The sequence below is a fragment of the Sciurus vulgaris genome (genome assembly GCF_902686455.1).
Source record: "Sciurus vulgaris genome assembly, chromosome: 4".
Lineage (NCBI taxonomy): Eukaryota > Metazoa > Chordata > Mammalia > Rodentia > Sciuridae > Sciurus > Sciurus vulgaris.
The window spans coordinates 36,694,916-36,719,919 of NC_136464.1; the positions used below are offsets into that span (position 1 = coordinate 36,694,916).

The 25,004-nt window shown below is 39.8% G+C and overlaps 1 protein-coding gene across 2 annotated transcripts in view; it reads left to right on the forward strand.

The window, feature by feature from the left end:
- Nucleotides 1–25,004, forward strand: part of MYOF (myoferlin) — a 153,789-nt gene that overhangs the window by 64,596 nt on the left and 64,189 nt on the right. Inside the window, exons 13-21 of one of the 2 annotated variants that reach the window (XM_079137547.1) lie at nt 571–674; nt 3,706–3,774; nt 3,870–3,913; nt 6,234–6,316; nt 8,472–8,510; nt 12,491–12,615; nt 14,037–14,153; nt 22,659–22,836; nt 24,340–24,464. In XM_079137547.1, the coding sequence (XP_078993673.1) occupies nt 571–674; nt 3,706–3,774; nt 3,870–3,913; nt 6,234–6,316; nt 8,472–8,510; nt 12,491–12,615; nt 14,037–14,153; nt 22,659–22,836; nt 24,340–24,464 (884 nt within the window). The remainder of the gene's footprint in view (nt 1–570; nt 675–3,705; nt 3,775–3,869; nt 3,914–6,233; nt 6,317–8,471; nt 8,511–12,490; nt 12,616–14,036; nt 14,154–22,658; nt 22,837–24,339; nt 24,465–25,004) is intronic. The other variant, XM_079137548.1, reaches the window with a different exon arrangement.

Consider the following 25,004-nt stretch of genomic DNA (forward strand, 5'->3'; position numbering starts at 1 on the left):
AAAATGTCTTGAAATAAAGTGTATCAAGCTTCAAATTCTACTTCCTAGTCTGATCTGTTCAGCTGATCTCTGTGCTTTTTGAGTTTGTTAAACAGAGAGATCTGTTAGCAGTTGATTTGATGTGCTACAGCTATGTTACTTATGCTTATGGGGAATCATCTTGAATTTCTCTACAAAGTCAGAACTGGACCTATATAATTTTGACCTGAAGCACCTTTTCCAAACTTAAGCACCAGGCCTAAGTTTGATAATTGCCTCTTACTCAGACTGACTGCACTTTTAAAAATTCAACTTTCTTCTTCCATACATTATCAGTTCTCAACATCATAATTTGTAGGTTTATTTTTCAAGGTGCTCCTGTAGACTTTGAAAACTGCAGGGAGAAGATATTTTCTCCCTCTCTCAAGTAGGACAAAGGAGATTTCTGCCATGAGTGCTTGCCACCCCAGGGAATAGTTCTTATTGTACCTGTTTTCACATATAGAAGAAATTTTTAAATTTTCCTGAATACTTTTTATTCTTTTAAGAGAATTGAATTTAATTTCTGCTGTGTGACATGTTCCTTTCCAGTGGATGATGCCTTCTCACAGACGGTAAAGGAAATATTTGGTGGCACTGCAGATAAGAAAAACCTTGTGGACCCTTTTGTAGAAGTTTCCTTTGCTGGGAAAAAGGTTGGTCTGTGATCTCTCAGAATAAACATTTAAAGTATGGTGCTTTCCTTGGAGTGAATTCCTGCTTATTCTTTGTTCAAATACCCCCCTGATGAGTGGGCTGGTCTGCAGGAACACAGATAATCTGAATCAGAACACACCAGAATTCTTCACAGCTTTATTTTGGAGTGGAAAGTATGTAGGACTCAAATGAGAAAATTCAGCCTTTTTTTTTTTTTTCTTTTTGCATTTTATTTTATTTTTTTTTTATTTATTTATTTTTTTATTGTATACAAATGGGGTACAACTTGTTTCTCTGGTTGTACATGAAGTAGAGGCCTACCATTTGTGTTATTATAAATTTACATAGGGTAATGGTGTTTGATTCATTCTGTTATTTTTCCTTCCCCCCACCCCTCTCACCCCTCTTTCCCTCTATACAGTCCCTCCTTCCTCCATTCTTGCCTCCCTCCCATCCCCCATTATGTATCATCATCTGCTTATCAGAGAGATCATTTGTCCTTTGGTTTTTTGGGATTGGCTTATCTCACTTAGCATGATATTCTACAACTTCATCCATTTGCTGAAAATTCAGCCTTTTGAAAGATTGGAATAGTGAAAGCTACCTTGGAATTGTTGGAATTTTTTACCGGGTCTAAGTATTATCTTTATCTTAGGCAAGCTTCAAAGTCAACCACAGTCATCCCTGGAAACTGGTGGGTTGTGGCCCCCAGCTGCTCGCTTCTGCCACATCTCTACCCTATTGTTCCCTAGCAAGTGGCTGAAACTGGAGACTTGTGCAGGGGACACCCCATCCTAGTCTTCTGGAAAAGCTGGGAGACTCTTGGTGTAAGCAGACCTGTAACCACCATAGAGATGGTCAGAGATGGGACGACTATTCCATAGAATAGCATATCTTGGACATAATGAACTAGCAACTTCCATGTGTCTGAACCCTTCATTAATGAAAGTCACACACTAGTGACTTAGTGTTACTTCCTGAGGGGGGAGGTCATTGGGGCATGGGGCGGAAGCCCTCACTTCCAGGTCAATTTAAATTCTGGTTCACTCATTCCAGATTCTGATTCACCCCATTCTTAGCCTCAATTTCAATTTCCTGAACTGTGGGCAATAATAATCTCATAAGATTGAGAGGTTTAATTAATTTGAAAAGTAATTATCAAGTACCAGATACTGCCCTATGTAATTACTAAGTACAGATACTGTCCTATGTAATTACTAAGTACCAGATACTGTCCTATGCTTTGAGGATGTAGAAATGAACATGGGATAACCATTGTTCTCATGGAGCCTAGAAGAAAGGAATGGACTGACTTATCTGTTTTCTGTTGCTGTAATGAAATATCTGAGACTGGGTTATTTCTAAAGAATATAAGTTTATTTAGCTCATGGTTCTGGAGATTGGGAAATCCAAGAGCATGGCACCAGCATCCACTCATCATCTGGTGAGGGCCTTCTTGTTGTATCAGAGGGAGATGAGGGGCATCATGTAGAAAGACAGAGCCAGGGTGCTAGCTCAAATCCCTCTCTATCTTCTAATAAAGTTGCTAATGCCAACATGGAGCCTCACTCTCACAGCCTTATCCAATCCCAGTTACCTCCCAAAGGCCCCTTTTCAAAATACCATTAACACCAATAATGTTAGGTGGCCCAGAGTAGTGGTAGTGCACACCTGTGATCCCAGTGACTCAGAAGCCTGAGACAGGAGAATTGAAAGTTCAAGGCCAGCCTCTGCAACTTAGCATGACCTGGTCTCAAAATAAATAAAAATGCCTGGAGATGTGGCAATGATAAAGCACCCCTGGGTTCAATGCCCAGTACCAAAATAAAAAAATATGTATATGAATGAATTTAGATATTAAGTTTTCAACTCATAAAGTTTTGGGGAACACATTTAAGCCATAACAAACAATAAACAAGCCAACAAGTAACTGATTTTTTTTTTTTTTCAGATAGTGCTTAGAACTACAGAAAATAAAGCAGATGATAAGATGTGATTGGTGTGGGGGTGGGGTGTTTAGTGAGGTTATCAGGTGGGACACCTTTCAGGAAGTGACATTTGAGCAGAGGTCTGGATGTGAAGAGATCTGGGGAGCAGAGGCTTCCAGGCAGAGAAGAGTAATGGGAGGGGCCAAGGAGGAACCGTGTTTGCAATGAAGGAATTCCTGTGTCCCTGGCTGGAGAGGAGCAAGCAAGGGGGGTGGGGGGGGATAAGAGATAAGGTCAGAGATGTGAGGCGTAGAGCAGGTAGTGCTTTATCAGTCAGGTTGGGATCTGATCTTATAAATGCACTTTGAGAGCTTGCTGAAAATGCTACCTGGTGGAGTGATGTGAGAGTTGGCAGGCAAGAGAGGAAGTGGGAATTCAGTGAGGAGCCAGCTGCAGGTGTCTGAGGGAGAAATAGTTCAGGAAGTTCGTGAAGATATGAGCGTCAAGCTGTACTACTGAACTGGATGGGGCTTGTTAGGGGGAGAGGGATATTGTGCTGACTCTGATTGTAAGGCCAAGCAACTGAGTGAACAGAGATGGAACACTGGGACAGGAGCATTTGGGGTAGGGAGAAGGCTGTGGGCAGGATCCAAAGATCTGTTGGGATGCGTTAATAATGAGGTGCTTCTCAGACAGCGTGTGATAAATACTCAAGAAACCTAACTCTCTCATTGTTACATTAATCTAATATTAGACATCAGGCTATTAAAAACAAATTAAAGACTTGAATAAAAATAAGCTATTAGTGCACAGAAGAAGCAAAAAATCATTTAAAATCCATGTCACATTTTACCAAATCATTATCAAGAAAAATAAAGTTTGGAAGCTGGTAGTATAGGTCAGTAGTAGAGAGTATGCTTTGCATGTGCAAGGCCCTGGGTTAGATTCCCAGCACAGGGGGGGATGTCTTAAGTTTAACCAAGTCACTAAGTATATAGCTAATAAGTAAACTGCTGATGTCATAGTCCAATGTGAAAATATTATTAACTTTTGGCAATTAGAAACCTGAATGCCTACAGTTTTGTTTTGGTGATTTTTACAGGTTTGCACAAATATAATTGAGAAAAATGCAAACCCAGAGTGGAATCAAGTCGTCAATCTTCAGATCAAGGTTTGAATCTCTTTTCTTTCAGAAAAAGTAAGAATATTTACTACTTACTAAGTAAATGGAGAAATAATTCCCCCTTTTCTGTTTCATTTTAACAGTTCCCTTCAATGTGTGAAAAAATAAAACTAACAGTATATGACTGGTGAGTTGAAAATAGACATGTGTCTAATCCAACAGTAAAGAATGAAACATTTAGATATTGTGGAACTTATGGTAGGTGGTTCAATTTATACTTCCTGGAATATTTGCTTTCCTTCCATAGGAAGAAAGTACTTCCTTCTGATAAACTGCTTCTAGAACTAGGAGGTTTCTTTAAAAAATAGTAATTATAGAAAAAGCTTAGCAGAAAAGCTTTGGACATCTTGGTTCAATTGCTCGTAAGCAGATGGAGAAAATTATCTGAAAATGCTAAAAGATAAGAAGCAAGGGTTAAATATCATTAGGCTGTCCAAAATAAACTTCAGAAATAGAATAAGCCATTTATTGGGAAGAATCACCAAAATACCCTGAGAGCAATTCTTTGTTATTGTTAGAGAGGAAAATGGATAAATGGAAGACAAAGAAAAACACATTGAAATGTTCTAATGGAATTTTTACTCAGCCAGCCTCTCGGCACTGTTGGCCATAACAAGACCATTCTTAGAATGTTCTGGCTAGATGAAGCATTCGACTATGACCCTTGGATCTCTGAGAGTGGAAACATGGCAAATATCCCTGTCACCATGACCATCATCATTCTCACGAGTGCATATTATGTTGGCTGCCATTTTCTGAGCACTGCCAAGTTCCTGGCTTACATTATCCCATTTAGTCTTTACCCCTGCAGGGTAGGGTTGTCTCCTAACTTCCCTTTTACAGGTGGGGACACTGGGGCTCAGAGAGACCAGGCAACTTGCCCATAATCACTTGGATGGTTAGAGATCTGGTTGGGCCTGGCTGTCTCCACAGTTTCTCCTTTGGCCGAACATATTTGACTCTCATCTTAGTACCCTATTGTCCCTGGCAGGGAGGCATGTGGGAGGAGAGTGGGTCTCGTTTGTTCAGACTACACCAGAATTGATGGAGAGCCAGGGTAGGGCCTTCAGGACTAAATGCTCCCTTCTTTAGTGTAAGAAAGTTTTAAGGTATTTTTGACTTTCAGGAATTTTGGACCTGAGACCCCTGAAAGTGCCTCAGGGGTGTGGATAGCTCAGATGACCAGTCTGATCTGGGGACTCTGCGGTGGACTGTTTGCTGATGGAGCCATCCCAGAGTTTCTGGTGGTCACTACAAATGTGGGTTTTTATCTGACTTAGGCTGCTCCTCTCCAAAGCAGTTAGTGTAAATTAGGATGAACAGAAAGACCCTGTTTACCTGGAGAATACTTGGAGCCAGATCTTAGGTCACACATCCCTGTATTGTATTTATACAACTTAGGGAAAGCTAAAGATTCTTTAAATATAGTCTAAACCCACCTGAATGCACCAAAAATATTCAAACACTTTGCATGTGACTTAATGCCCATAAATAATCTTTTCTCCAGAAAATTTATACTGAGTCAGTCACTTTCAGTAATAGAATATACTATTCTCTAATCTTTCCCCAAAACACTGAGTCTTTGCTCCCTCCTTCCTATGGGGCCTTAGACTTCAGAGTGGACAAGCCACTAGGTGAAATAAAAATAAGAGGTCTGAAGCAAACAGTGTTCATAATATGTGCCCAACCTGAGTCCCTTTCGTGGTTATGCTCACAGGTTTTCTAAGATACCCACAGAAGGATATACAATGTTCTGTAACTTGTAGAGAGCACGGGTGAATTTGTCCCCACAACATAGGCAAGATTTAGGTCTCAGGAAAGCAGCCATACTCAGAGAAATAGCAGTTATCACATAGTAGGTACTGAATAGATCTGTGAATTGAATTAGAAGGACATTTTTCTTCCTATAATGTGTCCTTAGATATAGCCCATTGTAACTGTTAAGCCATCATCATCATTAGTATGAATGGTAAAATAAGATATATAGAACTATTTTATGTGATATGATTTTACATTATGCTCATAATGTAACATGGCTATCATCCATTGATTCATTTTATGACAATGGTATTAAGTGTGGCCATAGAAAAATTCCTTGACCTTTCTGTAAAATCTTACTTTCATACCTGCTGAATGAATTGTCTAACTAGATCAGTGTTTCTAAAGGGTGGTTAGAGAGACATCTGCATTAGAGATACATTTATTATAATGTACACTCTTGGTCCCTAACATATTGAAAAAAAAAAAAAAACTTGGGTAGGAGATGAGGGTGGGGAGTTATTTATGATTTGAGGTCTGGGGTATTTTCCAGCTCTATCTTTTTATTTAAAAAATATTTTCAGTCTTTAGTTAATTACTCCTTAAGGTAGGTATGTATTGATATCTTTTTATTGTTGAAATGAAGACATGTATTCATAGGTACAGACCTTAATCTTTCTTTAATGCAGGGACCGTCTCACCAAAAATGATGTAGTTGGGACAACATATCTATACCTCTCTAAAATTGCTGCATCTGGTGGGGAAGTAGAAGGTAAGACACTCAGCAGATCTGGAAAGAGACAGGATACAAAACTTGTAGAGGAAGAATGAATTGGGGGAGCCACCTGGAAATAGGCTTGGTTTTTTAAATGCCAAATGTGATGAGCTTCATGATCCATGTCAGGGATATTTTGGTGATAGCCAGCAGAGTAATTAATAATCCAAGCAACAAACAGTTTGAACAACTTTCTTGTTCCTACCCAGAGCCTTTTGTCCATTGCTATGTGAAGTTTTAATTGTTAGTACAGAGTGCCAGCACCTGAGTTTTCAGAGTGGCACAAGTCACCCAAATATAAAGTAATATTCCCTCCCCAATTGATGAGGAATTGGTTGGAATAATGAGCTCAGTTGCCAGGGAGCCATGTAATCTCTACTCCCTAAGCTATGTGTGTTTTGTTTTCACTCTAACAGGTGCTGAAACCAGTACATTTCTCCTTTTACCGTTTTCTGTGCTTGAGCACTGCTTACCCGAACCTGATACTATGGTTCTGTGTGAAGGCCAGAAGTAATACTAGATAATGAAGGAAAGAAGCTAAGACAATAAGAGGAAAAATTAATGCTAACATTTATACTATAAGCTTACTTTTTGTTACCAAAAAAAATCTTGTCATTGTCAATATATCAAACATATTGAGTGAAGTTAAAGAATTTGGGACACAATTTTGTCTTGGGGAAGTCATGTTTCTCTCATTCTCGTCTTAAGACAGGATTCTATCTGGTTTTTTGTTTGTTTGTTGTTGTTGTTGTTTTGGAGGAGGGGCACTGGGATTGAATCCAGGGGGGTTTTACCACTGAGCTACATCCCCAGTCCTTTTTCATTTTTTATTTTGAGACAAGGTCTCACTTATTTGCTGAGGACCTGGCTACATAACCGAGGCTGGCCTCAAACTTGAAATCCTTCTGTCTCAGCCTCCAAACTGCTGGGATTATAGGCATGTGCTGTTTTTTGCTTGTTTGTTTGTTTGTTTTGTTTTGTTTGTTTTTTGGTACTGGGGATTCAACCCAGGACTACTTAACCACTGAGCCACATCCCCAGCCCTTTTTATTTTTAATGTTGAGACAGGGTCTTGCTAAGTTGCTTAGGACCTCACTAAGTTGCTGAGACTGGTTCTGAACTCAAGATCCTCCTGCCTCAGCCTCCCAAGTCGCTGGGATTACAGGCGTGTACCACCATGCCCGTATTTTCTTATTTTTAAAAAACTCATAGTCCAAGTTCTGAACAGAATGTAAATGTCATTACCCATTACAATGTAAAAGAAAGACAGAAAAGAGAGACTAGAAATAAAAGGAGGAAGGGGAAGGAGGCGGAGGGTTGAGACACCAGTCCCTCTTCTTAGGGAGTGAGCAAGCAATCCAGATACTGCCACTACAGATTCAGTAACAAAGAGAACCAACAGGGGAATTTAAAATCGTGCTATAACTATAGGAGAGGAGGGCAAAAGGACCTAAATCCATTTATTGTAGTAGGAAGTCATCAATTAATACCTAAAGATACTTATTCAGGAAATATTCATTAAGTTCTTCATTTAGTTTAACAGTCTCACTCCCACCCAGAAGAATTAAAACCAGAAATGGTTAGAAGCAGTTTGGCCCCTCTCCAAGACCTTCTCGCTGTAGGCCCTACAGTCTGTTAGAGTCTCAAAATAACAATGAGCTGTCATCCGCCCTCAGAAGAACAAACCATGCTTTGAATAACATAATGTGCCATTAACTATAAGCTTAACCACAGGCGTTTGCTTATACAGCCTCAGACTAAATTAACTTGGATTTTCTGGCCTTGGTCCCAACTAAGTTAGCCATAAGACAAGTAAATGTTTTATAAAAAACAGGAAGTGTTGGTAACTTCACCAGCCCTTCCTTGTCAGTGGGAACTTGGTCCTTCTTAGATGCTGGTCCCAACTGGGGAGTTGGGGTCTTTTGTGTGTGGTGGTTCTGACAATTGTCACAAAATCTTGAGCCATTTTACATTTAACCCATAAGGACTTGTATAACTTACAAGAGAGTCGTGTGATTTGGGTCTGGGTTTGGGATTTTTCCATTGTTGCTAAATCACTTAGCTGGCACAAGGTTTGATTAACTTTTCAGTGTCTGTTTTATAATGCCCATGTCGCTCTTGTTTTTTAACCAATCATATTTTCACTATATAGATTTCTCATCTTCGGGAACTGGGTCTGCATCATACACAGGTTTATGCTTTGTAATTTTGCTGTCTCTTAAAGCTTTCTATCTACTCTTACCTTACCAAGAATGTATTAATTGACTGCCTTTAGAACTTTTTTTTTTTTTTACATTCTGCTGCTAGAGTAATAAGTTTTGCTAGAGTAATAACTGTTTATGAGCACAACCTTGCTGCATGGCTAAGCTTAAAACAAATATGCTAATCAGGCATTGCCACATTGTTCCTGTTTTCACCTAGAAGCACAGCCCATCATGTGTGGCTTCATTGCAAATAATTATTTGTGAGATATAACATCTTTGTCATTGTTTACGTTCAGTAGGTAGAGCTATGGGGCACTAGATCAATTATTCTGAAATGATGAAGCAGCTTTTCCCCACTTCCAAGGTGGATCTTTAGGTTGGAAGATATGAACATTTTCCACTTTTTACCTTGAAGGTCACCTCCCAAATATGAGGCATCACACCATGTACTTTGGATTGCATAACACACGCCATTTTTTGCAAGTTTGCTCAGTCTTGGCCATCACAGCTCCCCCAAGGCAGATGTTAATTTTTTTCCCTAATTGATGAGGATTCTGTGATTTAGAGTCACCTGTCTAATAAATTTGGTAACACCTGTCATGCTCATTGCCCAGGGTCGTGGTGAGAGGGCAAAAAGTTATTCCACAAAGGAAGCTTTGCTGACTCTCAAGCTCTGTGCACCTCTAAAGTAATTTCATCTGCCTTTCTTGATACAATGTCCAGTTCTTAATTATTTTAAGAAATTGATCTCATTATCTTATAATCAGACTTTGTGGGATACAGAGTAGTCCTGAGTAGTATAGGTGGCAGATTAGGAAACACTTCATTCCCTCATTCATTTGTTCCACCAATTAACAAATATTTCCGTTGGAGTACTCTATGATAGAACTACTACTGGGTGTTTAGAGAATTGAAATGAAATATGCTTAAATTCTGCCTCTCCCCCTGAAAAGAGTTTATACCCTAGTCACAGTGATAAGCCGCTATTTGAGGTTCTAAAAACTAAAATATACAGTAATAATTTATAGACGTTCAAAATGCCAATTGGCTTCAGAGAGACAAGGAAGGCATGAAAAATACTGTTTAAGAATTAGGTTGTAGCGAGATCACAGGAAACCCTGATGACTAGGATAAAGAATTTTTACTTTATTTTTTATGGGCTCTTCAGGAAGGACATTGGGAAGTTTGAGGTAACGACTGTGCATAAAATAGGTTAGGAATATTTGGAGGCAGGAAGGCACTTAGCTTGTGAGAGAATAGGCCTTCCTAGGAGATCATGTTGACATATTTTAGTCAGGTTTTTTGCTGCCTTGACCAGAAGGCCTGACAAGAACAGTTTTATTTTTTTTTATTAAATTTTTTATATGTGTACAGACTGCATTTTGATTCATTGTACACAAATGGGGTACAACTTTTCATTTCTATGGTTGTACACAATGTAGATTCACACCATTCCTGTAATCATATATATACATAGGGTAATACTGTCTGTTTCATTCTACTATCTTTCCATCCCCACCCACTCCCACCAAGAACAATTTTAAAGAGGAAATATTTATTTTGGGGCTCACAGTTTCAGAGGTCTCAGTCCATGGACCACCGACTCCATTGCTCTGGGCATGAGGTGAGGCAACACATCATGGCAGAAATGTGTAGAAGAGGAGAATGCTCAGAATATCACACCAGAAGCAGAGAGAAAGAGCGAGCGAGCTTCCCTCATCATGGACAAAATATAAACCCAAAGCCATGCCTCCAATGACCCACCTCCTCTAGTCACACCCTACCTGCCTACAATTTCCACCCAGTTAATCCATTTAAATGGATTGATGCACTGATTAGGTTAAACCTCTCATAACCCAATCATTTCATCTCTAAACCCTCTTGCATTGTCCCACACATGAACCTTTAGGGGACGCCTCACATCTAAATCATAACAACACATGAGCGTATAGAAGGAAGGGCCTTCATGTTAGTACCCAACTGAACAAGTCAAAGGGCATTTTAAGTATTTTAAACTGGAAAAGCTATTTGTTTGGACAAAAAGAATTAAGCCCTAGGTATCAAGGTGACCTGCAGTGGGTCATTATTGACATTTTGTGTTTCCATCCCTGGAGATCTTTAACAAAAGGCAAATATTCATGACAAATAACACAGTCACCCATGGGAACCAGGTGAAGATGAGATGAGATTAGACCAGAGGAATGGATGATAGTGAAAGGTGATCTTGTCTGAGCTTTGGAAATCAAGATTTGGACCTAAATCTACCAACTTGCGAGGTCTTCGACAAGTCGCCTCACCTCTGTGAGCTCTAGTTTCCCCATCCACATTGTGACATGACTAGGGAGCAATAGCTTTAGCATCCATTCCAATGTCAACATTTTTAATTCATCTTCTAGAAGTTACTTCTTTCCCTCTCTACCAATCTCTGCTTTAATCCCTTATTCCTATCCCACATCTCTCCCCCACACTGAAATATTTTAGCACAAGAAAAGACTAAATCCTACTTACTAATAATTTGTAATGTTCCACATAGCAGAGCGGATGAAGCCAAACCAATTTATGTTTTGATGTCATAGTCATTTATCTCATCCAGTTCATTTGTCTGGAAGACAATAACATGATTCACAGAAATCTCTGTTAGGAAAACTGTTGATCCCGATTTGGGTTTCACAAAAAATTTCCAAACAGGTATGAAATTTTATACCCCAAGGTGTTACCAAGAGTTGCTCTTAAACTATCATGTATTACTTTTCTACATCTGAAGTTAAATGCCCCTCCCTTGCCTCTCTTTACTGAGATTTCTGATTGGCTAATTTTTTCCATCATGCCTGGAAAAATTTCCTACCTTCCTGCATTTAGACATGCAGGGAGCTTCACAGAGGGAAAATGACTGTGAAGAATGTCAATGTGGTTAGGTCAATTGATCATTCATACTCATTCTGCTCACCCGCTACTCCACATTTACATTTTATCCTTAGTTTTGAGCTTTAAGTTGGAAAAGGCCATAGAGGTGATCTGGTCAACCTCACTTCCATACCAGGAATTATCTTGACAACAGCCTGAAAGACAGAAACCTTTGCTTCAATATGTCTTTTGATTACCCCAGTGCCATCTGTCCTTTGTTTGACATCTCTGATTCACAGAGCATTTTTCCTTACACTGAGTGAACCAAAGTTGGCCTCCATATATCTCCTAGCAGTAGTCCTAACTCTGCTTTTGTAGGAAATCCATCCCTTTTACATAGGGACCATTCAGATTATTGGAGATAGTTCTTATGTTTCCCAGCATTCTCCTACAATTTCTTCTTGATTTGACTGTTTCCTTATAGCTATTATTATAGCTATAATTGTCCTTTAATGATTAGTAGTCTTGATGAGTCCAAACAGCAGAAATATAGAGTTTATCAGATAATCATCAGAGATAGAAAGTAATGAAGAGTAATTATATCACTTCTCAATAGCACGTGATTATTACCATAGGCAAATAGTTCATTGTTACACATAAAATTTTAAATGTATCGTAAACAGCATCTGCCAGATTTACACAAACTGCTTGAGGTTAAATGACCTCTTTTTAGAACAAATTAAGTTAATCTGATGCATCATTTAATTGACTACTCAAAATAATGTAATTTTTTACCTCAATTGCCAATTTTGTGTTTAATACAATGCCACTGGTAAGCTTGCAAAAAATGTGATCAACTAAAAAAATCTCATTATTTCTTCAATTGAATAGCTTTATCTTTTTATAGGAATGTATTGGCCCAGAATACCCCCACAATGTTTATTTAATATCATAGCGATAACAGAAAAGAAATATGGCAAGTCACATGAGTGCTTATAATTTTCACTAATATAACTAACAAAGTGGAGAAAAATAGCTTCACTTAACCAGCTAATAACTAACATTTATTTTAATATATTGAATCTTAAAAGTTTGAAATCTAATGATTATGTCCATCTCTCAGCAAATACGGGAGAAACAGAAGTGGGCTTTGTTCCAACATTTGGACCTTGCTACCTGAACCTTTATGGAAGCCCCAGAGAGTACACAGGATTCCCAGACCCCTATGATGAGCTAAATACTGGAAAGGTTGGTATCTCAATTAAATTTGCTATTAATAAGCACTGGTTAATGTGATTCCTTCTAATAATGTTGTAATTTATATCCTATTTCAGGGTTATTCCCTGTACGCACACATGCACACAGACCCACCACACAACTGATAAATTGTTGAAGGGTACAAGTCTTGAACTCCTCAAATCTTAGAATGTGAGAATAAGAAAGGATCCTGGAGATCATCTAATCTAATTTGGTGACAGCAAATGACATTTCTCCCCCTCAACTTTTACACTTATGGAAAACATCAATAGTCAATGTTGGCTCTCTTTCAAGACATGCTGTCTTGCAGTTCTTTTCAACACCATATTCCAGGAATTTACCAACAATTGACAGTGATATGCATTGCCTGCTGAAACACTTTGCTATCCCTGATCTGATCCAATTCTTTCCTTTCATAGATGAGAAGATGGGGCCCCGGAGATGGGAAATGTTCTTTCTACCACAATGGAAGCCCAATGTCATTTGGTTATCTCTCATGGCCCAGGAAAGGGACTAGGCTAGAGGGAAAAAATCCTGGGAAGGTAGAGGTGGAAGACAACTGTGGAATGGGGGCCCTCCCTTCCTCTCCAGAAGATTCTATTGCCAACACTGCTGGGTACGGTGGGAGGAGTGTCCACTGTTCATCTTCATTCTCCACCACACCCAGAACTTCTTCCTCCTTTATTTCCTGCCTACTGGGACTTACCCCAGTTTCCAGCATGGTGACCTCCTTATTCTGAGAAGAGAGGAGAAAAAAGCCAAGTTGACACAGATAAATGCAGAGCTGTTCTGCTTGAGTAAAATGAGGGAAGCTCATATCCCCATTTGCCTCCACCTCCCTGCCTCATAGACTCCCTTCCAGATTCAGAGCATGGCTTGAAAGCCTCTGTCCCCAGCCATGACTAAGATCACTTTCTGCCCTAGCATCCCATGGCACTCTTTGGGATCCTTATTCAAGCAGATGGCTCTTCCAAAGACCTGATCAAATGTTTTCTTTTATATGAGGAAGCTAGAAAGAAATATGAAATTAAAAAACATAGGTAGGAGCCCATGAAATTAATAGAAGGGACAACAGTGGAGTAGAGGAAGGGGGACTAGGTGGAGAGAGGAGGGATGGGAATGAGGAGGAAAAGAAGAATGAAATTAGCCAAACTATGTCATGTGCATGTGTGAACATTTCACAAGGAATTACATTTTTATGTTTAACTATAATGTACCAATTAAAAATCAGTTAAAAAAAAAAGAAGCCAAAGACCTGAATGTAGCTGCAAGAGTTGCTGACAGATCTATTTTGGAAGTTAGAGCCATGGGAAGAAGAAATGTTTTGTAGCAGTATTAGCCTGACCAGAAAGACAGAGTTGTTTTGGCTGTTATCCATGTCTGGTGGGATAATCTTGTGCCTTGCCTTTCAGGGAGAAGGTGTTGCCTACAGAGGCAGGATCTTGGTTGAATTAAGCACTTTCCTTGAAAAGACACCACCGGATAAAAAACTGGAGCCCATTTCAAATGATGACCTGCTGGTTGTTGAGGTAAATATTAGAGTGACTAAAGTACCATATGTAAAGGGGTATTTTAGAGGATTGGCAGTAAAATGACTGGTATGGGCCTGCCAGAAAAAATGTACCTGAAGGGGACTGAAGGGTGACTGAAGGGTCAACTGTGGAAGAGTTGGAGAAAGACCTGCCTCATAGCAAATGCTTTCAACAACCTCGCTGTGTATGTCCAACAGCCATGTCAGAGTAAGGAGATGTCAATCCCTTGAGATGTTAGCACCCAACTGAAAACTAACGAAGAGGAGAGATACCCCAAACTGAGTGTCCTGTTTGCCAACTGGGCAACTGGGGCTGGGGAGTCATAAGGAGGTAGCTATAAGAGCAACCACTAGTCATTTCCATTTTCACAGGCAACTGGCTTATGTCTGAGCCCCGCTTCCTCCTTGAAAACAAGAAGTCTTCCAAGTTCACCTTCCTAACAATTTCTGAGAATCCCAGGTCTATACTCTTGGGTCCCACAAATCTGAATTGTTGGAAGAACAGCTTGCTCACTGACACTCTTCTGCCCAGGGACACTTCTTGTTGGTTCCCAATTACCTGGACTGCCAGCTTCCTCGGGCCATTCCGGCCCCCTTTTATCCACCATCTCAAGCACAGGACAGGTCTTTCTCTCATTTTCTCATATTATGGAGAGAACAAACAGTAACTCTTAAAAAGTTTTAAGCTCTGAGACAAGAATAGGGAAACATAGTGAAATGGATACCACAAAGTAACTGCTAAATATGACTATTGTCAGAGCCCATGAGCTCAGAACAGCTTTCTGAGTCTCACAGACTTCCCTGTCTGCTTCTAGCCTGCATCCTGTGGGGGAACTCAGCTCTCAACCTCTCTGGACTTTGCTAGTGCCCTGAACACATTGTTTCAGAGGCCAGTTCCAGCGGCCATGAGTTCCCAACTGAGCAAAGGCTGTTCTCTTCCTTCTAGTCCTGTCTTTTCAGGATAATGAACATGGAGAATGTCCACTCCCTTGAGAGAAAACTCTCCCTTTTCCCCTGAACCATGTAGCTTTGCTCATTGACTTCCAAGAAGACAATTCTATTGGGTTAGCATCCAAAGCAGCATATTATGGATCCTTCAGTTTTCCAGCTTGTTTAGAACATCCATAGTCCAATTCCTGAGCTGCACCAATTTTAGTTCTTTATTTCTTCCTTTAAGAGTAAAGGATCATGGGACTGGGATTGTGGCTCAGTGGTAGAGCGCTTGCCTAACATATGTAAGGCACTGGGTTTGATTCTCAGCACCACACATAAATAAATTAATAATATAAAGGTCTATCAACATCTTAAAAAATGAAAAAAAAAAAAAAAAAAAAAAAGAGAGAGTAAAGGATCATGTTCCACATTCTTCCTGAGACTCTTTCTCTCCACTCCTCACATTACCTTACATTCACAGGAACAAGCTACAGGGCATCAGCCCAACTTCACACAGGGAAAGAAAGATTTCAGCCCAACTTCACACAGGGAAAGAAAGATTTTCCCCCACCAAGTTAGCAAAGGTTATAATACAGCCCTGGCTAAAACATGCACTTGAAAATTTAGTTCCCAAATTGAACAGTTCAACTCAGATTATTTAAATTGTGAAAGAACAATGGTAGGTGCTTGCTTTTCATTATAGTTAAGGATTCATTCAATAATTTTTTTTTGTTTTTTTTTTTCAGTGCTGGGGATCAAACCCAGGGCCCTGTGCTTGCAAGGCAAGCCCTTTACCAACTGAGCTATCTTCCCAGCCCTCAATAATTTTTTTCTAAAACAAAACAGTGCTCTACCTTGATGTGAATTTATATCTCTGCCTCTAGAATCAGAAATTGTTTATAGCTTTTACATGACAGTTTTTCCAGTTTTTATACATTAATGGATCTAGTTTAAAAGTCTTAGGATGAATTTATTTGCTGAACCAACCTCTTATAAAAGTGGATATAAAGACCAGGTTTTTATAATAATTCATTGGGGGATAACACTCAAAATATTAGTGAGTCCTTCCCCCATTACCCTACTCTCTGTGCACCCCCCTACACAAATGCATATGATACCATTATGCAATTAATGTCATAATGCTAGTCTCAGATTTAACGTTAAGGGTTTTGACTATTTTTGAGTGATCCCAAAGTTCCTTGATGTATATGATAAGAAACATTAAGACTTTTGACCACTCCTGACGTGTGCTAGTGTGAGAACTTAAATCAGAAGTCAAGAGGCTGGCATGTGAAATGCTGTTCAGTACACCTAACCAACCACCAGGTGTCCACACCGGTGAGAAGGAGACCTGTGTTCGCTGTTCTTGGCACTGCTAGGGAAATATTAGGATATTATGACGCTCTCGAATTTTGAAGATTGCTGTAATCTCAGGAAGATAGTCCTTATAAACTGGTATGGTCTGAATAGTTTATGTTCGTGTGTTGAAACCTTACCTCCATGCAGATGGTATTAGGAGATGAGGCTTTTGGAAGGTGAATAGATCCCGAGAGCTCTGCTCTCATGAGATTAGTGCCCTTTTAGAAGAGACCCTGGAGAGCTATTTTGCTCCCTCCACCAAATGAGATAGTCAAATGGCCCTCATCAGACACCCAATCTCCTGACATCCTGATTCTGGACTGCCCAGTCTACAGAACAGTGAGAAATAAATATTCATTATTTATAAGTCACCCAGTTTATGATATTTTTGTTTATCACCCAAGTGAACTAAGACACAAAAGACAAGTCCATCTTAATATAATACCAGAAAAGGATCAAGAGCAATTGAAAATCTTGAGTGCTGGACTTATCCTGATATTTCAAACCAAATTCTGAAAAATAGGTCAGATATCAAGAAGAACCTCCATAGGGAAGATTCTGAGATCATACAGTGCACACCCATTTTGTGTTGCTTTTTATGTGCTAAAAAGACACAGAACCGTGGGGCTGGGGTTGTAGCTCAGTGGTAAGAGTACTTGCTTAGTATGTGTGAGGTACTGGGTTCAATCCTCAGCACCACATATAAATAAATAAAATAAAGGTATTGTGTCCATCTACAACTAAAATTAAAAAAAAAAAAAAAAAAAAAAAAAGAGAGACACAGAACCAAAAGCAACAGATCCCCCAGGTAGGTCCTGGTCAGTCTTTTTAATCCACTCCACAATACTATCAACTCTCTGAAGTCTAGGAACTACAATAGACCTTCAAGACATATTAAGAAAAATGAAAAACAGGAGAGGGAAAATGGGGTAATGTACTACATGCTACTTACTGCCAGGATCATGTAGAAAAAATGGCTGGAAACTATCTACAGGCCTCCAAGGAAATGCACAGTGACAGCATGTAGTTCTGGACTTGAGTAGTTTTGGACTGAGTTTGGCTCTTAAAGATGTTAGCTGGAATTAAAGGTATGAAGAAATACCATGGCAGATGAACATTCCACCATTATGATGTCTCTTTCTATCACCAGAACACAACTTAAGTCCATGCTTCTTCTCTTTGTTTCAAACAACCATAAAGAGAGGAGGGGGAACAGAGTGAGGAGAGGGACCCAACAAAGGACAAAATAAAAACCCTTTGTTAACTGAAATGCAGAATCAAAGTGTTTTCTTTAGTGCAAATAACAAACACACACAGGCAAAACAACTTACTTCATTAATTTGATAAAAATAAAAGCAAAAAATAAAAACGAAGAGCCAATGATTATATATTGTCCACAGTATGAGTCTATATAAAAGAATAGCTTTTTATGAACTGGTATATAAAACAGAATTTATTTTCTGAGCTCCAAATTATTAAACAAAGGCAACAAAATAGATTTTTGTGAATTTAATAAAAATCAAAATCAGATATAAGAAAATGAAACAGAAATGGAAGAACCTAACAGCACTAAAAGGCAGGAAGGAACTGAGATTCCGAGGACATGTCCACACTTGAAGCAACCAGGAACCCCAGAGGAGAACGAGACAGGTACATTTGTGCCACCTGCCAATAAGATTAAGTTAGTTCAGTCAACCAGAATGCATGTGACCCTTGCCCACCTTACAGAGGTGCCACGCCTTGAGACATATGTGAACAACAAAAAATTTTGGTAGAGTTCAAGGGGCCACAACAAAAAGATATCTTGATTGCCAAAGGGTCAAGAACTCCCCCATCTCCCTAGAGCAGACCTGACCTTGCTCCAAGTGGGCCTAGTTAAGGATCTTGCAATGCAGTGGGAATCGCAAGGGCCAGCCTGGCGGCTTCCACAGAAGGAATCAGGCAGAGATAAGATCAAATGTTGCAAACCCAGTATCATTCAAACATCTGCTGGCTTCTGGAACCTCTGCCCTGTCCCAGAAGGACCCTGGGGTTTTTTTGTTTTTGTTTTTGTTTTTTTGTCTTCATCATCTGAACTCTGTTCTTGAACCACATCCTCCCTGCTCCTCCTTCCCAACCTCCCATGTGTAACTTAACATATTCTCTTAGCATTTTTATGGAATTGCTTTTTCTTTCCCACTCAGCTGAAACTTTCTTGAGATCTCTCATTGGTCTGGCCCACTTTCAGAGCTCCATAAATATCGCTTGAAACAGCATGTTCAGATTCTTCCCTAGCTCCAACAGCGATCAGCCATCCTTAGTAAATAGACCAAAGGTATCAAGTTGGGCAACTTTCTTTGGAGCATGTCTTCCTTATCACTGACCTTTAATGTCTCATGTCTGTGCCCACAGTCACTTTCAAAAACTGTTACCCTGGATGAGTAACCTGCTTAGCAAAACATCACCTCCTTCCCTCAAATGACTTTTGAAACCCTGCCCTATATGCCACATCATCTATTGTGTTTGCTTGTCATTGAAGATTAGAAAGAGAGCCCTTAAGCCTTACATAATTTAAGAAACATCCATTCATCCAGGTCCAACAGAGTATAATTTATATTCTTTAACTTTCCCCTGCTCTGGGCAGTTTTGCCCGAAGGCAGCCAAGGGAGGGTCCTGAACAAAAGCTGAGGCTCACAGCTTCTCTAAATGGCATTTATTGTTTCTTCCTTTCTCCATCTCTTTGTGTCCTTAAGGCAGAGGGGAAGTGGGAAAGGTCTGGGGGCAGGCAGAACTCTCAGTTGCCCTAATGTAGGGCAGTGGGGCCCTGGGGCAGAGGAGCAGATTGCAGGTCTGCTCCTCCTGGAGTCCTGACTTGCAGAGTGGTCCAAGGATGCTCGGTCTTTAGCAGTTTGCTTGAATTGTGTGCCCCTCTGTTGCCCCTGGAGTTGTGATGGCCAGAAGTTCAGACTGTGCTTTTCAAAGCTCGGACTCTCCAGAGTGAGGATCCTACCAGGGCTTCTGTGGGTGGCTGCAAATTTTGCATGAGAACATCCAAGAAATTCTAATGGAATGGCAGGCCCAGCCAGACAGTCTCCGCCCTCCCAAGTATCCCGGTGAGTTGTCTCTGTCCTCTGAAGACTCTGGCTTAACAGCTCTGGCTTAAATACTGGTTATTTTCTTCCAGGCCCTGACTCAGGCCCCAAATTATGTTTTCTATTTTTAGCTCCTTCCCTTCTCTTGTGTCATTCTAAGTGGTTTGTAAAGAAGAAGTTAAGCTAATACAAACAACTTTCTACTTCTTAATTTTTACACAATTCAAACTCAAGGCCACAATTTCTATACAATCCTGAAGCATGGATAGTTCAAGGGGCTCATTTGTGAGTAGTTAAAACAGATTCTGACAAGTGGCTTCAATTCCCCAAGGGCCTCTACCAAAGAGATAGAGGACTAAGGTAGGGAAGCTTTTAAACTCACGATGCACAGGCTAAAGCTCCACAGTGATTCAGTGTGCAGCTGAGATTGTAAACCAGTGTTTTAGAAAGACTTCTAATAAATACTGAGGCTCAGAGGGGTTTCTGACAAGGCCTTATTGGAGAATCTATTATGCCATGTCAAAAATTTCCTTTAACTAAAATGGAGACTCTAATGATGGAATGTCCAGGGGTTCTTCAAGACTACAAGCTACTGGCACTGCCAGAAGTTCTGAAAACAGTCCTCCAAAAATGAGCAATAAAGTTACCCTCTGATCCAGAAATCCCACTTCTGGGTATAGACATAAAAGACTTGCAAGCAGGAATTGCAAACAGATATTTGCACACCCATGTTCACAGCAGAATTATTCACAATATCAAAAGGCAAAAGTAATCCAAGTGTATGTCAGTGGGTGAATGGATAAGCAAGCGATGTATATTCATACAATAGAATGCTATTTGGCCTCAAAAATGAAGGAAATCAGTTGGGTGACGCATGCCTATAACACAGAGACTCAAGAGGCTGAGGTGAAGGATTACAGGTTCAAAGCCAGCCTCAGCAACTTAGGAAGGCCCTAGGGGAGCTTAAGAAAACCTTGTCTCAAAATAAAAAATACGAAGGGCTGGGGATGTGACTCTGCAGTAAAGTGCCCCTGGGTTCAATCCCTGTATTCCCCATACCTCTGACAAAAAAAAAAAAATTCTAACACATTCTACAACATGAAAGATATTAAGGACATTCTTCTAAGTGAATTAAGCCAGATACAAAAAGAACACTTACTGCCTAATTCTACTTATGTGAAATAGCTAAAGTAGTCAAATTCATAGACAGAAAATAGAATGGTAGTTGCCCAGGCTTGGAGGGAGGAGGAAATGGAGAGTTATTATTTGAGGAGTACAGAGAATCCGTTTTATAAGATGAAAAGAGTTCTAAGGGTGGGTGGCTGGTGATGGTAGCCCAACAATATGAATGGATCCACTGCCGTTGAACTGTACACCTAAAATAGAAATTGTTTTGTTTTGCCTATTTTACCACAATTTAAAAAAAATGCTTTTGAAATGATTGCATGAGTACTTCTGAAATTATGTGACTACATTCTTGCTTCATACAAGCCAGAAAACCCACCTGTAATTGTGATTCATTTGACTTAATAAAAGCCAGGGTACAGATGGACAGTGAAGGAAGGACAATCAGTTAGCAAGCATCCTAACTGGGGTCAAGTAATTTTTATTAACATCCTGAAGGTGAAATGTGTCACTACATTACTATTTAGATTGTAGGACAAAATTATCAGTGAGGTAGCACTGGAAAGAAAACAAATACAACAACAAAAAGTCATTATATGCCAAAGTCTGATACCTGTGTCACCTCCAATCTCAAACCGAAGGACTACAGGGCTGGATGGCTTTGAATTAAACTTGCTATGGTGAGAAATTTATCGAGTCATCTGTGGGTCTTGTAAGTTCACCAGCGGAGCATAGTCAGTGTGGCTATGGTCAGAGCCACCGTTGTCCTCACCTCCTACCTGGGCAAGGGTACACAGAGACTGGATATCAACAGGGTTCCAGGACAGACTCTGGATGTGACAATAGTAAGGGGCAGAGAGCCTCACACATAACAAAGTACAACTACCTAAACCATTGCACAGCTGTTTGACTGAGGAATGGGAAATGCCTGACATTCAGTGAGGATATAAGCCAAAAAGAAGGAGAAATAACCATGGGAGCAAGAATTTGGGGCAGCATGTAGATTCCAAATGTGCCCATGAAGGAGGGCCTGAGGGCTCAGGGTCATTTCTGTTAAACTGATAGACACTCAGTGTGGTTATTGTTGGCCTTGTCTTCAACTTCCTTACACACACACCCACACTCAGTAAACAAGTAATTTAGAGAAAAGAGAGAAGGAAAGTTTACCTATTTTCACTTATTTAAAAATCAGACATTAAAAATCTTTATTGTGATTTCTTTTTATTATAATTATTAGCATGTATTAGCTGTATGCATTGACGATTTTCACTGTCTTTTCCATACATGAGTATATGGAGCTTTGATCTTGTCCCCCCTCTCTTCTCCTTTTCCCCTATTCTAACCTCCCTTCTTCCTCCTCCTCATAATTTTTTTAACAGGTCCTAATAGTCCCTCTTCTGTTTTCAGATCACCTTCGGTTTTTTTAGTTTCCATATATGAGAAAAAAAATGAGATAATTTCTGTGTCTGGCTTATTTAGATATATTATTATTTCTGATTAGAAAAATAATACTTAAGCAATTTAAAGAATTAAACGGATATAAATTAGGAAGTTTGCATAATCTACCTTCTCCAATATAACTATTGTTAACAATTTGAGTTATATTCTTCCGAACCTTCTTCGTGCCAGTATTTAAAAATATATTTAATGAATTCACTTAAGATACACCTGTTCTCTATATTCGCGCATATGGATATACTTAAGTCTTTGTGAACTTTTATTCTGTTATGTGACAGCAACATAATTTGCTTAGCCTGTGACCCGCAGATAGACTTGGTATTGTTGTCACTTTTTACCTGTACTCCAATCAGCACGAGGATGAACATTTTACCACTTCTCTCATTGCCCACTTGTGAGAGTGCAAGGGGAACTCCTGGGTACAAGAACATTCTCCACTGGTATTTAATTCAGCACTAATCAGTTAGGTTTAAAATTATATCTGATAGAAATCCACCCATAAATAAGGGCAAAAGGAACTTCACCAAATTTCACTTATGTCTGCTCATACATTATAGAAATATCAGCGAAGGCGAAAGTACAGCCTATCGGCTGTGTTCCATTCAGCCACCATGCTGCAGGATGTTGGCGAGGCCATCCAGTTTGAAGTCAGCATTGGGAACTATGGCAACAAGTTTGACGCGACCTGTAAACCTTTGGCATCAACCACTCAATACAGCCGTGCCATATTTGATGGTAAGATTGACACTAACTGTTCTCTCCTATGCTTGCTTACAGCAAAGGCACCCCGGGACAAAAAGCATGGACTGTATTCTCACACTGGCAGCCATTATCCTCAGTATAGCATTAGAGGAAGAGAGTTTGACTGGAGTTTAGACACCTTCAAGAAAGGTCAAACCCAAGAATTTGCAGGTCCCATTGCCAGGAGCTACCCCTGCCAGCATGTCTGGCTTTGACACCAGCTCTGCCTTGTATAGTCCCAAGATGGCAACTCTGATTAATACTGAGCTCTCAAAGCAACTCATACCACTACTCTGCCCAGATCTTTCTTGCATTGAATAGGTGAAGTGGATGACACCCTGACTCAGGCACTGGAAAAATCAAGCTTCTGGTCTTCACCAGCCCTGTGATCCCGACCACATCACTTAATTCCAACTCTCAGTTTCTTCATCTTTTTCAGAGGTGCTGAGAGGATTAAATAGCAGTTGGTATTTAAGTTGGATGAGTGAGAAATGGTCTCTGCTTTTAAGGAGCTTCCATTGTAGCATGTAAAATATAGTCAGCCCTTCATATCCACAGATTTGCATCATTAGATTTGACTTATTGTGGATTGAAATATTTGGGGAAGAGGCATCTTTACTGAACATGCACGGACTCTTTTCTCATCATCATTCCCTAAATAATAACAGTACAACAACTATTTATATAACATTTACATTGTACTAGGTCTGATAAGTAATCTAGAGATGATTTAAAGTGTACAAGAGGATGTGCATAGGGTATATGCAAATACTGCTCCATTTTGTGTGAGGGACTTCAGTATCCCTAAAATTTGGTATCTGCACTGGGGTCCTGGAATCAATCCCCCTCAGTTACCAAGGGACAACTGTACACCCTATTAGTAGACAAAGGTATGAGAAAGCCTTAATGAAAGTATCCACAAATGGTGTGAGAGCCTAGAGAAGGGAGAGACGAATTCTGATTAAATAACCCATAATTTTTGACCTAGCTTTTGCACAAGCAATTTCAAAACAAAATGCCCTAGAAAGCATCAGCTATTAATTATTTGACATCATATAGCTCTAAGTAATACCAAACCCCATGCAATCAACTAAGGCCTACAAAGAACATTTTTCCCTCCTCCTAATAAAAATATTCATTTAAAATTAGTTTTCAGGGACAAATATATTCAACCCAGTCTCCAATGCTCCATATTTTCTGCCCCCATGCTATATAATCATCATTATGTTCAGATGCATGATCCCAAATAACTAAAGAGATCCTGAGGTTTTTGGACTCTGTTTACATGGATAATTTAGAGAAATGTTCAAAACATGTTGAATGGAAGAGAGCTTTCTATTTCTGTTACTTAATTTAATAAAAATAAAGAACCCAGTTACCAAAGGTCATTCTGCAAGCACATGGATTAATCAGTAGCTCAGTCTGCACATCTTTTTAATAAATATGTTGTCTACCTTAAGTGTCCAGGGGCCACTGACTCCTTATGTTCTATACCAGGAAATTACTATTATTACTTGCCTTGGGCCCACACAAAGCCAGTTGTTACCCTGACTTCATACTGGGAGGATATTAGTCACCGACTAGATGCAGTGAACACTCTCCTAGTCATGGCAGAACGGCTGGTAAGTTTATCTTTTCTGCATTTCCTTTTCACCAGAGTAAACTATGTGTCAGGATGCAAGCTAGGCCCCTGTCACACAGATCTCTAAATACAGTTGTCAACAAGGTAAAAGCAATTTCTGTAGTAACAGTTATAAGTGATCCAAAGCTGGTGGGGAAGTTCAATGATGTTGGGGACCCAGGCTCTTTCCCCCTTGTTTCTCTGCCATCCCTAAGGAGTTAGCACTGTATTTGTAGAGAAGGAAACTCACCAGGACATTTACCCTCAAGCCTAAGGGGAAAAGAGTGGGGATAAGATGACATAGACCTTGCTCTAGGAAAGACCCAGAAATCACACACTTGATTTCTACTCACTTTCTGTTGACCAAAATCCAGTTATGAAGACACAACTAACTACAAGGAAGTTGGGGAATGCAGTCTTGTGCCTGGCAGCATATGCCCAGATAAAAGTGTTCTTATTGTGGAAGAGCGGGGATACAGGGAGTGAGCTGACTCGGTTTCTACTGCAGTTTGTGTGGAGAGATTGCTTCATTCCAGTAGCA